Source organism: Vespa velutina, chromosome 7 (assembly GCF_912470025.1).
Source record: "Vespa velutina chromosome 7, iVesVel2.1, whole genome shotgun sequence".
NCBI lineage: Eukaryota > Metazoa > Arthropoda > Insecta > Hymenoptera > Vespidae > Vespa > Vespa velutina.
The window spans coordinates 3879633-3898115 of record NC_062194.1 but is presented as its reverse complement, the minus strand read 5'-3'; the positions used below and the strand labels follow the sequence as shown (position 1 = coordinate 3898115).

General features: G+C 30.0%; 2 protein-coding genes across 5 annotated transcripts; one reads left to right on the top strand and one right to left on the bottom strand.

The window, feature by feature from the left end:
• Nucleotides 1–1478: 1478 nt before the first annotated feature.
• Nucleotides 1479–8980, top strand: LOC124950306 (homeobox protein rough). The gene is made up of 4 exons (XM_047496787.1): nt 1479–2102; nt 2604–2831; nt 6056–6290; nt 8405–8980. The coding sequence occupies exons 1-4, from the start codon at nt 1886–1888 to the stop codon at nt 8625–8627; spliced, it is 903 nt and encodes a 300-aa protein (XP_047352743.1). The 5' UTR covers nt 1479–1885; the 3' UTR covers nt 8628–8980.
• A 581-nt stretch (nt 8981–9561) lies between these two features.
• Nucleotides 9562–18257, bottom strand: LOC124950305 (heterogeneous nuclear ribonucleoprotein A1, A2/B1 homolog). 4 transcript variants are annotated; one of them, XM_047496784.1, is made up of 7 exons: nt 18100–18257; nt 17000–17211; nt 16607–16916; nt 16214–16463; nt 15811–16029; nt 14917–15090; nt 9562–10038 (listed from the first exon to the last, which is right to left on the bottom strand). In XM_047496784.1, exons 1-6 carry the CDS (start codon nt 18118–18120, stop codon nt 14963–14965), a joined length of 1140 nt encoding a protein of 379 aa, XP_047352740.1. In that variant the 5' UTR covers nt 18121–18257; the 3' UTR covers nt 9562–10038; nt 14917–14962. The 4 variants fall into 4 exon arrangements, with proteins under 4 accessions (XP_047352740.1, XP_047352739.1, XP_047352742.1 ...); XM_047496783.1 differs by lacking the exon at nt 9562–10038 and adding an exon at nt 13178–13954; XM_047496786.1 differs by lacking the exon at nt 9562–10038 and adding an exon at nt 13178–13954 and having other exon boundaries at nt 15880–16029.
• Between the last annotated feature and the right edge of the window lie 226 nt (nt 18258–18483).

Here is an 18483-nt window from a genome sequence, read left to right as displayed (position 1 = left end):
TAATAGAATAAATTCTTTTTCTTTTTTCTTTTTTTTTTTTTTCTCTTTTTTTTTTTTACCGATATTCAAAATAGTTCTGATTAATTTTAAGTGAACTGTTATTGTAATTAAATAAAATTAAAGTTATTGTTAATTAAACGAAGAGAACAGTAGGAAAAACCTTTCTATGTATCATTTTTTGGATCACAGAGACTCTTTTCTTTTCTTTTTCTTTCAGTTTCTAACGAGACAATAACGTAAAAATCGTACGATTTTCATAAGTCAATATATCATCTTGCGAAATATTGGCGATTCCATGATGAATGTATAATATATACAGCTTTTGTATAAAAACCGTCTGTCTGCAAGGAAAAAAAATAAAAGAACTACGAATGAAAGGATACAGTATCGTTAATAAGAAACTGCGAATCCCCTCGATCAATGAACGAGAAAAGAATGCCGGCCGATGAATTGTTCATTGTGCAGTTGACCGTGAATACGCAAGATATTACCAAGCTGCATCTAAATAAAAGATTCTTCGAAGACGCTAAGAAATTACAAATCAAGCACCCTTTTATCGTCGGTGAAACATTGAGAAGAATTTTTCAATTTTCTTCTCACGAATAAAAGGCCACCCTTCGAAAACGTCTAATGATGACGAAGTACCGAGGGTAAGATAAGTTTTAAAAAATAAAAGAGATCTAATTGAAAAAAATTTAATATTGATATAGATGATTACATTATATCTTGCCATTGTTTATTATCCCATGTTAATAAAACAAATTTTTTTAAGAACGATGAATTATCAATAGACAGAGAAAATAAAATATTTGATATAAATTTTCAAATTTAAAAAAGTTACTAAATAGTTTAAACAATTCACTTACTGATATAAATAATACGCACGAATAAATAATCTAGCAATTGATATGAATGATATTAACGATCAGAGTAATCGTAAACTTCTTTGATAGATAAAAATCGAATGAAAGTTAAATTTGTATTAAAACGAATGATTGATAATTAACACGAGGAACAATTTTCTTGAGCGTGATCGCTTCAAATTGAAACCTTATACTATGGATCGTGCGACGAGCATTAATACAAGAGGGAGAAAGTGTACCTATACGGGAGCGTTTCGTAGAGAAGGGGCGGTGCAAGGAACGACAACGGGGATTAGAAGGAGGCTGAGAGTGGATGGGGGCTGGAGTATCGATGGTGGGGAATCGCATAGTGGAGTAGGGAGAGTAATGTTACCAACGAACAGTCCCTTCTACTGTCGAGATACGCACCACGAGGTGAGAGAATGGACGTGCAACCAAGGTGATTCAGATGCGCGCGTTACCTCGTACCGGACCACCTTCTTACAAGTTTTTCGTTTTTGGAAATCGCGCCGTTTTTCAAGTTTGACATACTTGAGATATCGATTTCGGCATAATTCCTTTTTATTATATTTTCTGCGATTAAACATTAAGGGCGATGTTATTTTAAATGGTGCAGGCAGAGAGAGAGAGAGAGAGAGAGAGAGAGAGAGAGAGAGAGAGAGAGAGAGAAAAAGAATAGATCCTCATTGATATATTTTGTTTGAAATCTTTTTTTTTTATATGGGAAAGAGTTCGCTTATGGTGACGAAATCTACGAAGTGTTGAGAGAATAATGGATTCGTGGTGTAAAGGGATGATAAAGCGTGCCACTTTTATGAAAAGATAGAAAAAGAAAAAACAGATCTTTTTAAAGGCAACAAAAAATTTGATAGATAAATAGAAAGATATATATTATATAGAGTTAATTTAATATAGTCTCTTTTTTTCTATTACTATTATTCTTTCATACTGTCAATTCTTGGATCTCTTCGAATATCTTTGGAATTCTTAAGGAAAAACCCGTCGTTATCGTAGTGAATTAAATGTCGACGAAAACAGGAAGACCGTCATCTCCTCGACGGTTCTTCGCTCGTATCTATGGTCATTTGGAATCGACGAAGAAAGTGAATGAGGAAGTAGAGGAATCGAAATCAAGGACAAATTTGGAATCTTCAACAAGAGTGAACGTCTGCGAAAAAACCGCGAATTCTGATTCGGAAACTTTGCGTTCCTCTCCTCATGATGATATTACACAAGTAAGTGCTTTATTATTTCTTTTGTTAAAAAAAATTTTTTTTCAGAATATATAGAGTAGTAATTGAAACCATTCAGATATATTTGTTAATGTTAAATTTTACTAAAAAGGATTGTGTTCTGTTTAAAAAATTAAAGAACATCGTTAAATGTTGAAAATCATAAGAAGCAATAGAAAAAATGGACATAACTATATGAGATCCTCTTTCGAAAAACATGTCTTAGATTTTTTTCGTTAAATGTAATATTTTCACGTAGATAAAAGTTTTTCTAGTTATATGGAATATCCTATATATTAAATTCGTAAAATAGCTCGATTTACGATAGGATTTTTGATGATTTAAATATAATAAAAAATATTATAATTTATAAAGTAATTATAAAATAGCATTGTTATATATTTATTTATACAAAAGGTGAATCAAAATTAGTTTGTGTCTAAATCTTGTGTGTGCCAGGCGAATAATATAACGGAAACAATTGCAAGAGAAGATAATAAAACCCAAGATCCTGAGAGATTGAGAATACCTGAAGAGGATGCAAAAATATCCGAAAAGGATTCTCGGCTACCGACCTTAGGAATACCCTTTTTATCTCACACATTTTTTCCCGGTACCCCTAATCACACACTGCACCTGACGCAACTTGCACATCCTTCCGTACTTCCGCCGCATCTTCATGGTTTAACAAATCATCCGGCAACGGATCATCATTTGCAAGGATTCTCTGCCTTCCGTAAGTATTTTTTTTGTTTTGTTTTATACCTTCGATGTCAACACATACTTTTAAAATGTCACGTCATGAATAAATTTATAAAATTATTCTAAATCTTACGGTATATTTCAATGGTCGCATATTTATTTATCTATTCATTTTTACGTAGGTATTACATATTTTTATTTTAAAATAAGAAATATATATATATATATATATTTATATAATAAACGTAAAATATATAAATATTAAAAGATTTCTCTTAAGAGAAATAAAAGGAAAAATCGAAAATTCAAAAAGTAAAAATTTTTTATTTTATCAAATGTAAAAATAGAAAATTTCACATAACAATTGAAGTTAACTAATACCCATATATTTGAATGACATATAAAACTATTATTTATATCGTCTTATATTACGATTATAACGAGTTCAAGAGAAAGTAATTATAACGAAGAAATACGAAACGAGATTCGATAAATGTCAAAGACGAATCGAAATGATAGCCGTATGGACTATGGTACAAGAGTCTTTATCAAAGATACTTTACTCGAATGGTAGTTGCTGAAGGAAGAACGGACGTGCGTGTCTTCATCATAGCACGACTTCGTCAAATCTGCTTATGCCGATAGGACATGCGTTTATTCAAAACGCGTATGTATATTCCTGTTACGGCAAAGACGGCTGTCCCCGGCTTACCGTGGAAACTTCGAATCCTCGGACCTTTGGAAGTGCACGTCGTATTCACTTGCTAACAAAACCTGCATATTCTCATACATCGCGTTGTGAATGCTTCTATAATAAAATCAGAAGAGAGATCGAGAACTCTATATAAATCGGATAAATTCTCGATGAATTTGGGAAGGGGGAGTAAAGAATACATTTATATCATAGATAAATCTATGATAATAAAGTTTTGGATATGTTAGATAATAAATTTTATATTATCTTTTTGATAAATAAATTAAGAATGTTTTTACTTTTTTTTTTTTTTTTTCGTAAATCCGTGTCAGATCATTCTTAAAGGATAATTATGTCTGTCGTTTTATATGGCAAACCTCTTAACGTAGAAATACCACGAAAAGATTTAAAACGAAAATTAGTAACAAATTTAACAGATATGCAGAAAACGAAATAGAGATAAAAAGAAGAGAGAAAGAGAGAGAGAGAGAGAGAGAGAGAGAGAAAGAGAGAGAGAGAGAGAGTGGGTGGAAGAAAATGGATTTAAAAATTTCACTGTTCGCCTGAGATTTCGTCATTGTGAGTCGTTGTTACAATAAATACACACGTATACGTGCACACATTGGGGAGGGTTTATCCCGCTTCGCCACCTCGTGGCGATATTGTGATGAGATTACGAAACGCAGTTGGCCGAATCTCAATGTAGAATATGCATTGCTATATTTCCTCAAACCAACTCCACTCCTCTGGCCTTAAGCCGTTGTCACGACAGGCGCCACGAAAGATCCCTGGTCATTCGGAACAAATCAAATATATTATCGAATAATATTTTATCAAATTATTATTATATTGCTGTTTCCTTAATGAAATGTTTATCATTATCGCTAAGATAATGGATACATTTTGATTACACTGCTTATTTTTTATATTTATTCATTTTTTTTATTTTATTTTCCTGGCTTAAAGTATTTTTTTTTTTTTCATTAGACTATTATGTGCAAATTCTTGAACGTCATTAATTTATATATATATATATATATATATATATATATGCATACACACACATATATATGTATATATAGTTATGTATATAAGAAAATCATTAGAAGTTATCTGACTATACTTATAACTTTTCACTTTTTTTAAATTTAACATTCGAGAAATGTGGTCTAAAAATACATAATATCCGTCATCACCGCGCTTTTATTCTGACGCGAGTTTTAGAGGTAAAAGTAAAAAGCAAAAGATAGATAGATAGAGAGAGAAAGAGAGAGAGAGAGAGAGAGAGAGAGAGAGAGAGAGAAAGAAAGAGGGAGAGAGAGAGAGAGAGACTAAGAGAAGGAGGGAAGGAGAAGAGAAAGGGAGAGATAAATCATATGACAATGAACTCATCGAGGCGCGATAAGTTGTTATCGTTATTGTCAAATCCGTTTCGTTTGGTCTCGCTCCTTCCAGTTTCTCCTGTAATATTCATTAATGTAAACCTACCGGTATAATGTAACGCGTTTTAGTCGACGTACATATAAAAGATGAAATTTATTCCTCCGTAAAGAACATTTACGACGAGATATAAAATATAAATATATGATACTGTTTTAACGTATATATATATTAAACGTACAAAATAATTGTAAATTTAAGTTTTCCATTAATTACAAACATATGTATATCAGAAACATTATTAATTCGTTCTTTTCAAAACTAACACATACGATAAAGACCATTTATATATAAATTAATTAATTAATTAATTAATTAATTAATTAATACATAGTATATAATATTAAATTATTAAATTTTGTAAACTACAAATTCTGAAAAAAAAGAAAAAAGATTTCGTTCGATATTTCAAGATAGACGAGTTTTACGATAACGCTTCGTAAGCACTCCTTCCTCTAAAGTGTGAACATCTACGCGATCCGTTGAGTAGGGTTCAAGGAGCAATTAGGATCCAATTTCCATCCTGAACCAGATTGTACGAAGCCTCGTGCATCTGACTTCCGGTATCATTTATCCCTCACATTCTAATTATCCTACAATATGGATTGCGGTTATGGCATCGGATTACCATCGTGTCCGGATAGAACGTGTACCTTCGACGATAAATCTTGAATCTATTTGATATTTATTTTTTACTTCTAATCATTATACCATTAATAATCGTGTCCGGATAGAACTTGTACCTTCGACAATAAATCTCAAATCTATTTGATATTTATTTTTTGCTTCCAATCATTACACCATTAATAAATAACGTATGAATAATATATATATATACATATATATGCATTTAATATTGTATAGCATATAGAATGAATTATTTAATATGATATTTTTAATATGTTTTGAAATAGTAAGTAAAAAATTATTACAAATGGAAATAATTAAACGTGTGCAAAAGATTGATCAAATTAATTTAAATAAAAATGATCGATGTTTTAAAAACAAAATAACAGACTTTGAAAAACAAATACGAATACTTTTTTTATGCCAAAATACTTTTTTCTCTTATCATTTTGTTTAAGTAAATAAATTTGTCTTATGAATTTGTACGCAATATACAGTCGCACGTCGTAGAAGAAAGGAAGGCCGACCAAGAAGGCAAAGGACAACATTCAGCGGAGAACAAACGTTGCGCTTGGAAATTGAATATCGAAGGGGCGAATACATATCGAGAGGTCGAAGGTTCGAACTGGCTGCGTCTTTGAGATTGACGGAAACACAGATTAAGATATGGTTTCAAAATCGTCGAGCCAAAGACAAGAGAATCGAGAAAGCTCAATTGGATCAGCAATATCGGTGAGCATTATGAGATTATAGTTTAATATTTTATAATCTTGTATTTGATTCGATATTTACATTCGATAAAGATTTAAGTAAATATATATTTCCGATCGTACATATAAATTAAATGTTTTGTTGATGAATATATTGCAGAACAATTTAGAATGCAATAACGATATAAAATAATGCAGGTTATAATAAATTAATAAAGAGAAAAAATATGATTATTTTGCATACCGTTAGATGATCCTGTCTTTATAATTCACTTTTATTGTCGAGCTTGAAGATCGCGTTTGTCACTCGAAAAATTCCTTCGATTGTAAAGCTTCCTGTTGATTCCTCGTATAAGGATATCTATCTTTTATCCTTCGACAAGGACTAACAAAAGTTAGGATAACTTGAGTCCTTTTACCTTTTCTTCGTCATAGCCAAAGGTACGTGGGAACTAACGGATGGCTTTCTCGTCGAACGAACGAACGAACGAACGAACGAACGAACGTACGAACGAATGAACGAACGAATCGCCAAGCCAAGTGAATCGGAAAATCTATTGGTATATAAACCGTACATACGCGTTTATCCAGGCGTTTATCTTCGGCTTATCGAGAAGAACCATCATCGAGTACTTTAATGGCATCAGGTGCATATTGGCTGAATAATACCCGGGACAGAGAGAGAGAGAGAGAGAGAGAGAGAGAAAGAGAGAATCTCCTCATTGAAGGCCGAGAGGGGACCGGTTGACTGTGATTCGAAGCTACGAATCACAGGACTGATTCCTGATACGATAGAATATACCACTAAATAGCCTGTTTCGAGAAGGGGGAGATTACACGCTCGCGTGCCGAAAAACGTTTCTTTGAGTCTTTAAGAGAATAGCCCGGAAAGAAGTTTTTGTATTTTACTCCTTGTGAAGATTTTTTTTCTTTTTCTTTTTTTTTTTTTTTATCGTATTATCAAAGAATAGAATAAAAATACTGATTCGTTTAATAAGTAATATTTTCATCAAATTTCGATACAGAAATAATCCTTTCCATCTTTTCGTGAGAGAGAGAGAGAAAGAGAGAGAGAGAGAGAGAGAGAGAGAGAAAGATTTTTCTTTTGTATATTTTCTTTTAGCTCCTGACATCATTTTGCATGGAAATATCAATATCTCAATTTGTTTAAATATTAAACAAACAAACTGAATATTTTTTATAAGAATTGCGAAAGTGATTTGATAGAAAAATATACAAATATTGACTTATCATTTCTTTTAAATCAATAGAATATATAATAGCATTTTATATTTCACTATAATATAAGGTACGTGAAAAAGGAAAAGTTCTAATATAAATTTGATTAAAATTCTTACATAATTAATTAATAACAATAACAAAAAAAAGAAAAATTTGCGAGTAGAATGTAAAATGTAAAATACTAATATCGAGAAGAATCGTACGGTTTAAATATCTTGTCCGGCGCTTCGCCGCAGCTGTGCTAATGACCGTGGTAATGACCATATCGTAGGAGCAATACATCAACCCTGACAAGATAATGATTTAGCTGGATGCACCGTAGCGAAGCACTGTGGAAGCTGCCGCCGCTGCGGGAAGTACCATATGCTTTGAAGGGCCGACATGCTCTCGCTATTGTTATTGAATTTCGCGCATCTTATCTTTCCCATGGCCACATCACGGCTCTATTCCAAGCTTTCCTCTGTATTTTCATTGAAGGATTCACTTCCACGAGAATCCCTCTTATCTCTCTTTCTAAAAATAAGGTTTTCATTTGGATTCTCTATTTCAGTGTACGTTTCACGTGTATTTGAAATAAATGGAAGATTCGATAGATTTCAACGGAATCGTTTTTGCTTTGATAAAAAAAAGCGTATAAAATGTATATATATATATATATATATATATATATATATAAAATAAAATAAAATAAAACAATAAAATAAATACCTCTTTAATATAAAGATCATATCTCCTCTATTAAGAATAATGTTTAATGGTAAAGAGCACGAAAGCAAACTTTACACGCGATTCATCGTTTAAGTTAAATCGGTGAAAACTAAATTAAATTAAATTAAATTAAATTAAATTAAATTTAAAAGGCTATATTTAGTTTTATTTTAAATTTTCTTTCAGAAACTTCGCCGTTTCCAGCGGCTTCGTAAATTTGCCCATTTATGGAAGCGGTAATTTCTGTAGACTGTGTCTTTATAAAGACGCTTTTGGATCGTCCGCTACACACTCGTGTGTATCCACACACGTTACTGCCATAAGTTCTTCGATAGACCAACCCCAATGCAGCAGCAGTAGTGGAAGCGAAATGTCTGATAATCCGTCTACCGTCACATCACCGATTTAAATAGAAGATCGATCTTCGTTTAGTATAGAAAGGTCTAATATACAATATTGCTATAATCGAGGACAATTTATGCACGAGATAGTAAATCTCACACTGATAAAACGTTTATTCAGATTTCTCTATTATATTCTCATCGATATTCCATTTAACAATGGTTAATAATCGATCGCGTGTATAACTATATCAATTGTATTATCGTGTATGAAATATTTGTAATATGTATAATGTCCGAGGAACGTATATTAATCGATAAATTCAATCATTCTTCGAACCAAAGAATACGACCCTCGAAAGAAAATACTTCGTTGTTAAGTTAATTATAGAAAATTCTTTTTTTCTTTACTTTTTTTTTTTTTTTTAATATATTACCAATTATCGATTTATTTATAATATATTTATTGTTGTAAATATATTTTTAAGTTGGTATGCGTGCGTGTGCGTGAGTCATGATTAATTTTTTGTTTACAATCGTAAAATAAAAGTATATGTATCTTTTATATCTATAAACGAACACACATTTCTTTATTATAGAAATTATTTCTATTTTGTAATCCAATTGTCATTCGTTATCCAAAAAGTTACATAGAATTTCGATTTGTTTAGCAAAATTAATGACAAAAGAGAATGTATAAAAAATTTCAATAAATTCATTATTTATTATAAAATCAATTTTCTATCAAACCATAAGATAATAATATTTGATAAAAATGATCGTTTAGATGTAGACAATTCTGAAGGATTAAAGGTAGGATCAGAATACATTTTTGTCGTATGTCTATGCCTGTACTGAAAATACTATATATTTTTGTCGACATTGTCTATATATAAACCACCGATTTTATTGTTTTAGAAAATTTTTATTATTTTTTATCGTGTACAAGGTATAGCTTACAGACTATAATGTCTTTAGGTGTCGATAAATAAACACACAAAGGAGACTGAAAGAAACTTTATTTAATCTCATGAAAGAGACACGTATAATTTTTTTTTTTTTTATACGAGATTTATTGCATTAAATTAATGCATGATAAATATTAGATAGTCAAGATTAAGAATAAATGTTAGTAAAAAAAATCTGTTTTATGGAGTTACAGATAAAGAAAAAAAATCTAATTAAATTACGTATGTCAAAATTTAACTACGAAATATTTTCATCAAAAATATATACATAAATTAGAAAAATAGTTTATATATTTAATTGTTATTTCAATATGTACAATCTGTATAAGTATTAAAAACTAGTACCATAAAACAGATTAAACTTTCGCGCAACTTGGAAAATGTTATTATTATCTATATATGCTTAAAATTAATTAATTAATTAATTGATTAATAATTAATTACAACTTACTTTAACTTACCTCCAACGACGGTTGATTCTGGGGAGTAGCGGAAAGAGGCACGATGCGGTCTTGGAGTACCAGTCCAATGGTAAACCAGAAATTAATGAAAACGAAAGACAGCAATTAATACAAGGAAAGCAAAATAAAGTAGCGAAGATAAGATGAAAATTACTTTCTTTCATACTTTTCTATACATACACCGATATATCACAGTACTGAACATATTATACCAATTTATTTTTTGTTTTTTCTTCGATGTATTTTTCATTGTGTATTAATCGTAATTACTTTGATTAAACAAACTTACTACAATTCTACTTGCGATAGTGATTGAGAGATTAATATAAGTAGTGTATAATGTAAAAAAGAAAAAGAATAAATTGTAAACCTTTCATTTGTTTTTCAATTAATTGAATTAATCTTCAAAAAGTTATTGAGATCTTCAAACTGTATGATATCAAAGTATTTAGATAAAATGAAACAAAAATTTGTTATTGTGCGAACATAATACAGCGTCGAGCTATAAATTTAGCATTTGCGTGGTTGCAAAACTTACTTTCAAGTTAAACTTACACAATATATAAAAATATTAATGCAATAGTATGAGGATATTCGTAAAACACCTTTCAAATATTGTAGTAAATACTCTGCATGTCAAAAAAATTGTTATGAAAGGTATTTTATTAAAACCTCGCATATAAATGAGTGACATGTTAATTATTAACAAGAGAAATATAGTGAATATGTAAAAAAAAAAAAAGGACAAAAGAGAAGAAAAAGAAAAAAGGCCATGCCTGTCATGTTGAATGCCCTGAAAGGAGACAAATATAAATATGCATAATAAATATAATCAGTTTATGGTACTTTATATTGTCCGCAAAATCTTCATGATCATTTTTATCTATTCTATCAATGTGTTGTCCAACTTAATGTAATATAAAGCACGAAAATTTAAGTTTTTTTTTTTTTTAAATATATAGATAAGCAATTTAAAAAAAAACCACAAAATAGACTTTGCGAACATGATAAAAATAAAGTACTTATCACGTTTATTTTACTTCATCGATATTTAAATAATGCGAGTGCATATACACGATCTCGTACATTTTTTAACTTAAAATGATTTTGTCTTTTATACCTAATTTAATATAAATATATTTCTTATATAGGATAAAATATCCTGTTATGAAATGCTATTGAACATGTTCGAAAACTTAAAATTATAGAAATTTTTAGAGTCAATAATTAATTTATTTGCAGTACACGTTAATAAGGGCTAATAAGAATAGCATTTGTGTCTTTAGAAAACTAGCTATCATTTTTTTACAATTTGTATTACAACCGATTAATACTTAAAAGTTCATTGCTTGAAAATAAAGAAAAACATTATCATGTGCAGTGAATAGAAATAATATTCTTTAATATCAATCCTAACTGTATCCACAAAACAACCATAATTTCTATTTCCACAAAAGAAAAAGAAAAACAAATGAATTTTCGATTAGAGTACCACTAAACATTATAAATATCATGCATACACAATTTACCTTTCAATTCCCTATATATATATATATATATACATATATATATATATATATATATATATATATATATATATATATATATATATATATCTAAACAGATGATTCTTGAATTCCTACCTGTGGTTGCACTACAGAGGCTAGCAAATATCCTAGCAAGGTCTAGTCTGCTGCAGAGGTCAGAATCCTTTAGTTCAGCTACCTGCCTGTTTTTTAGTTTCTTCATTGTATTCATGCTTCTAATCAGCCACACTAAAGATTCATCAAAAAGTCTAGCTATGTTTACTACTCTTTACTTTCATGAATTTTATGTGGATACTATACGACACACTACCTATCAAATCTAACAACACAGTTTTCCTGTATAGTACAACTTTACCTAACAGTCACATTCCACTTACCATTAATAATGATATATGACAGCAAAACCTGATCACTATAAAAGTGACCGTAAGGCAGGTAAATAAATTTATAGACTAGTAGACATTGCTAAACTTTAGCATTGATTCCAAATTAAAGTACAAAACTTTTAATAAGCTGCATTTTTAACACTGAACTACACTATAACACACATACTAATATCATAATCAGTGTTGCACAGTTAATTAAATTATTGGGATAATCTACGACTATAATAAACGTTTATCTAATACTTTAATATATAATTAGACTACATGAAAGACTAATCAATTAATAATTTTGGAATAATTTTCTATCTCAATGATACTTAACGATATAAAATAAAACAGATATGATATATTAGTTAAAAAAAAAAGGGTTTGGATAATAATTATTAGGTATTATTTTCTAAATTGTGAAAGAGCTAATGATATATATATATATATATTATTAACCTAAATTTCTGTGTATAAAAGCATCATGTAAATCGATTATATTTATTTGGTACAACACTGATTTTAATTCTCAATCTTGATTGTGGATTTACTTGAGAGGGATACGGAAAATATTGAAATAAAATCTATATTATATCTCCTGAATATCCTCAATTTATAAAAATAGGTTTTCAATTTGGATAAGAGTAATACACATAATTAATATGACATGATACTAACCACTTCTTACTGTTTCTTTTCTGGTAAGTATGGAAATATGGAATAAAATTCCTATTTTAACCAAAATAAGGGCATATTGTCTTAAAAATGAAAGAATTATCTAAATTGTCAACCTATATGAAACTATAAAAATATTTTTCCTACCATTTTTTTTAATATCAATATAAATTCTACATATTATTCTTTCAATATATCATAATTCTGTATTAGTCAAGTTTTAATAACTACTTTCACGAACCAAAGTATAACGTATCCCTTCAGCTATAAATCCATATGAATCTTAATTACGCATTATTAAAATTAAACAAAATTGATAATAGGTTTTTTCGTATATACAAATTATTTAATACTGTCTTTACACATAAATATAAAACACTCATTGGTGCTTTCAATTTCTACGCAGTTGACAAAAGTACAATAATCTTTTCTATCATACATGATATTTAAATCTTTCCGTCGGTATACTATCTGTCTTCATTTTTCTATACTTCCCTGTTCTCTGCAATCCTCACAGCTATAATTTTTGTACCTCTGACTTAACCTATGCTGCTGATCGATTTTTCGTTGTTTCATAAATTAAAGAGTGACGTGGAAAAGGTTCTGGTCAGTTTTATTAGCTAGCTCTTAAAACATTACAACTTAATCAATAATTGGTTAATCTAAGTAACCTATGAAATGCTGACTGACGCTATGCTTTTTCTTAATTGCCTACTTTAACTGCTATTTAAACTTTATCGATATTCTTTCGTATATTTTCTCTTGCATTAAGAATTTCTACCTAAATAATAAAAATTGCATTTTTTTTTTTTTACCCAAAACGTACGATCAAAATAGTAAAACCTATGATTTGTTAATAAACTATTTTTTTCGTTACGAGGGTCAGTTGAGCTTTTCAATATCCACAATGTTGTCCTACACAATCATTATCTAATACACCGCAGAAATGAATGTAACAAAGTAATATGCAATTATCAGGTTGCATGGTATAAATATACCGTCAATCAGAAAAAGATTCAGTTCTTAACTATTCCAATACACGAGTCTTTTATGGGTGGTAATTGTGATTAAACAAATAATCATTGCCTCTTCTAATAAGTATTATATGTGCCAGTCAACATGTGCTGACACTGCCTAAGAAATATGATGCAATAATTTCACATGATGAGTTGAATGTGTAGGGGATGTGGTAGGTGCTAGATACCGAAAAAATACAGGCATAAGCCTCCCTCACTGCGAGCTAACAGATGATGCTTCTCTGTCCTGTATCCTGATTGTCCTGCCTGGTCTTGTCTCTAGCCTTATAGCCCTGCCTGCTCCACTACTAAACAGTACAGAAGTACTGGCGACTAGAAGACAAGTAGTAGGTTCACCTGAGGTTTAAAAGTCATAAATCTGTTAGTTGCAATGACTGAAAAGTCCCAGAAATTGTAAAGGTCTATAAGTTTTGCGCTAAAGTGTTATGTGAAAGGGAACAAAACACTTCTTTTAATTTATATGCATTAAAACTTCATGATCATAACAGAAAAAGTACATACTTAAAAAATGCAACCAAATATCTATACACTGCACGAAAATAAATAATGGGAATTAAGAAGAGACAACTTATATTATACAATAATTATAAAAAAAGAAATGATATAAAACCAGAATATATAAAATAATAAAATAGAAGCATGAAATTAAAAGTTTATACATCCAATGTATTTTCTGAAAGAAGTGGATTTATATAGTAGTACATATATTTTGCATGGAGATAGCCAATTTTATAAATTTCTTATTAAATTTAAATAGTAGCAACGAAATTTAATTAAATAATTGTTCTGATTAATTTTATTAAATACAGCTTCATGAATTTTTGAATTAAAGTGAAATTAAATTTGACAACTAAAATAAATATTTTTACTGAATACCTGCTCTAGTTGATCGACTTGTCCTAAGTTAAAATATTAAAATGGAAACTATATGCTACTTAAATCTGATAAACTGTCTTCCATCGTGCCTTTCAATACCTTACATCCTACATATTCATAATAATATCAATATATTACATTTGTGCATGGCTGTTAACCCTTCTGATAATTTCTACATACTGCACTTTGTTTCATTTTATTTCAATCAAAGATATTTCAAAATTTTCTAAATATTTTAATGATTAAACGAAATATAAGACACCTTAAATATATCTAAATAGAGATGAAGTACACATCGATATGGATATGGTTTATTCAGAAGAAGCAAGGAGTTTACCTGCACTACAGGTAACAGTTTTCAGAAAAGAAAAAATAAAACGATTTAAGAAAAAAAGGTTGCCAAAATGAATAATTATGCTTACCATGTGAGGGAGAATGAATGAGAGAGCTAGTTGTGTGACAGAAATTTTAGTATCTTCTACCACCGCCTCCGCCTCCACCGCCACCCATATTTCCACCGCCAAGAGAATTGCCACCATAGCCTCCTTGATTTCCATAACCTCCACCACCTCCTGAATTACCTCCACCCATAGGACCTGTAAACATAATAAAATAAAAATATTAGTAAAATTATACAATATATAGAATACAACTAACAAACGTGATCCAAAAAGTTTCAAATGTTTTTGTAATTATATAATCATTATGGATTGTTAATTTTAGTCAAGGTGAATGTTTCTGGAAAAAGTTACTGATGTTTTTTTTCTTTTTCTTTTTATCTTTTCTTTAGAAAATCAATACTCGTACTTTGAAAGTATTGATTAAATGAATATCCTAGGATAGCAGAGAGAGAGTGGACAAAGGCGCTCCTTCTCACTGCAACATCGCGCCTAATGTCTTCTATTAAATATATTAATATGATCAAACTAGTAAATTTTGACAAACTGTAGATATATAAACAGAAATGTTTAACAAATGTTAGTACTTATTTGGCAATATAGTTAGCATAAGTCCCACCATGCTATCCAATGTTTATAAAATTATATCCACACAATCCAGTACAAGAGAAGTGGATTCTTAATAGTACGATATAAAATTATTTGTAATTAAAATCAATCATAAATTTCGATGTTTATGCCGACGCAACTTGTGTAACTTAAGTCTTATTATCATATCAAATACATAATCTGTATAACAGATATGTGTATACAAATTTTACATTATGAGATGGTTATACTAAGTCTGAGATATCAAGAGCACTCAGTTACTCAAGATGCGTGGCAGACGCGTTGGCGTTTGAGAAGGAGGGAAGCAACCTTGTCCACCAAAGGGCGGTAGCCATCTCGAGTCTCCAGACTGTCGGCCACTAGGACCCATATTAATACCGTAGGGTGCTGGTCTGCCTCCAGAGTTGAAATTATTTCGCACTGGTCCACCACCATAGCCTTGTTGATATCCTCCTCCAAAATTATCATTACTCCAATTTCCACCACTGTTGTAACCACCTTGACCACCTTGACCACCCCATCCTCCACCTTAAAAAGTAAATTCTAAATTAGAAATAACATCATTTAATTATTGCTTTGCCTTATAGTTCAAAACTTTTTGTTCATAATTATATAACTTGAATTCAACTTACAGACAAGTTTTAACATCTAATACAAAATATGAAATAAAGTTTTATAACAGTGTAGTAAAATAATTTTTTTTTCTGCGAACCTTTACCTTGATTCTGGTTTTCCCATGGGCCGTTACCTCCCCAACCTCCTTGATTACCTCCACCATAACCACCTTGATTACCACCATTATTCCAATCTCCACCACCTCCACCACTTCCTCGGCCTCCCCAATTACCTCCACCCTGATTTCCACCACGTGGTCCTCTTCCAACACCTTGTCCTCCTCTGCTTCCACCACCACCACCACCATCTCCACCACTAGCAGATGCCATTTCTGCTCTACTCAAAGCCTATCAGAAAATTTATATAATAAAATATAATTCTATAAAATAGAAATAGAAAAAGAGAGAAAAAGAGAATTAAAATCATATATAATAAAAAATATCAGTTCATATATTTAATTTATTTCATATATTAAACAGTTTATATTTACCTTTTTGACATCAACTTGTTTTCCACGTATCTGATGATTACGCTGAAGGCAAATTTTATCAACAGGATCATAATCATCAAACTCAACAAAACCAAATCCACGTTTTTTCCCTGTTTCTTTGTCTGTAACAATGCTAATTGAATTTATACTTCCATAACTTTGGAAATACTGTCTAAGATCCTCTTCTTCGTGATCATCCTTTAAAGCACCGACAAATAATTTCTTTACTGTTACAGCTTTGGGTGTGCCAATTTCCTGTCTTGGTACAGCTCTTTTAGGTTCTACTACACGACCATCAACCCTATGTGGTCTATAAAATATTATAACTAAGTAATTACATAAAACTATAAATATTGAAACTATTGAACTTATATTACGAAATATAATACGTACCTTGCATTTTGAGCATCGTCTACCATATGAGCACGTGAATAAGTAATAAAACCAAACCCCCTGGAGCGTTTGGTTTTAGGATCTTTCATAACAACTACATCTACGATTTCACCCCATTGCTCAAAATGCTTTTTCAATGAATCATCTGTTGTTCTATAATCTAGGCCCCCAATGAATAATTTCCGAACATGTTCAGGTTCATTCTTACCATCCTAAAATAATGTTAATCACGTTTAAGTAGGATTAATATGTATGAAATATACATTTTGAATTTATCTTCGAAAAATTAGCATTAACATAAAAAGAAAACATAATATTTTTGGTTAGAATTACGAATGGACGAAGAAGTATTTGTAAAGAATTTCTTCTTTTACGACAAACGCAATAATATTTTGGTAAGTTTTATATTCTAGAAAAAAAATCTATAAATGAAAAAACATAGTTTCAAAGACGCTTTCAAAATGGCGCAGCGTGGGCACGCTAAACTTGTATAAAAGATGTAATGGAGAAACTCACAATTTACTTATCAGTTTATACCAGAAATGTTTCATTTCAATAAATAATAATTAACGTTTACAATACATAACATTAACATTAATAAGAATCGTATAAAAGTCCATGGTTATGTAAAAGCAAATATAATTTATCATTTCGAAAAAAAAAAAAAAAAATACTGTTATACCCTTCGCACTATAGTAATTTAATGAAATTATATTTCGAATAATAATTATGGAGAATTATGGTCGGTATGAATTTTTATGAAAAATTTATGTCAATGTATTATAAATACATTGAAGGATATACATCGATGTTATGTAAATTTTGTATATATAATATTTGCATAATAGCAAGAAAAGTATGAAATATCTGAAAATAAATTGATTACTGGAATTATTCGACAAAAATGAATGTCTTTTCAAAGAAATTTCAAACGAAATCATGCAAGAAAGAAATCATGCATTCTAATATACTTTATTAAAATGGATAAAGAAAAAAGCAAACGACGAATACTTCGTATAATTTTGTCATAAAGAAAGTATATAAAATCAAATTAATAAACAAGGATAAATAATAAAATGTTCATATGAATTTGTACTCACATCATGCTCCATCTTCACCATTTTCGCTCAAGGAACACAGAACCACACAATTTTCAAGAGAAAATATGATACAAACGATCAAGTGATGCTACACCAAATGGAGTCGTTCACGTAGTCCGATCGATTACGACTCCTTTCGGTGATATGTGTGAACCCCGTATTATAGAAAAGCATTATGGCAGATATCTCACTGCGCATGCCTCAATGTTTAAATGTGTATATATCTTTACAATGTCAATAATAACTTATAAAAAAAAAAGATAAACAAAAAAAATCGCACGTAATATAAAGATTTACTGTAATTTTATAAATAATTTTTCTCTTCGAACGTATTTAAAATATTTCAGAGATAATATCCATTTGTACCAACTGTTTAAATATTCT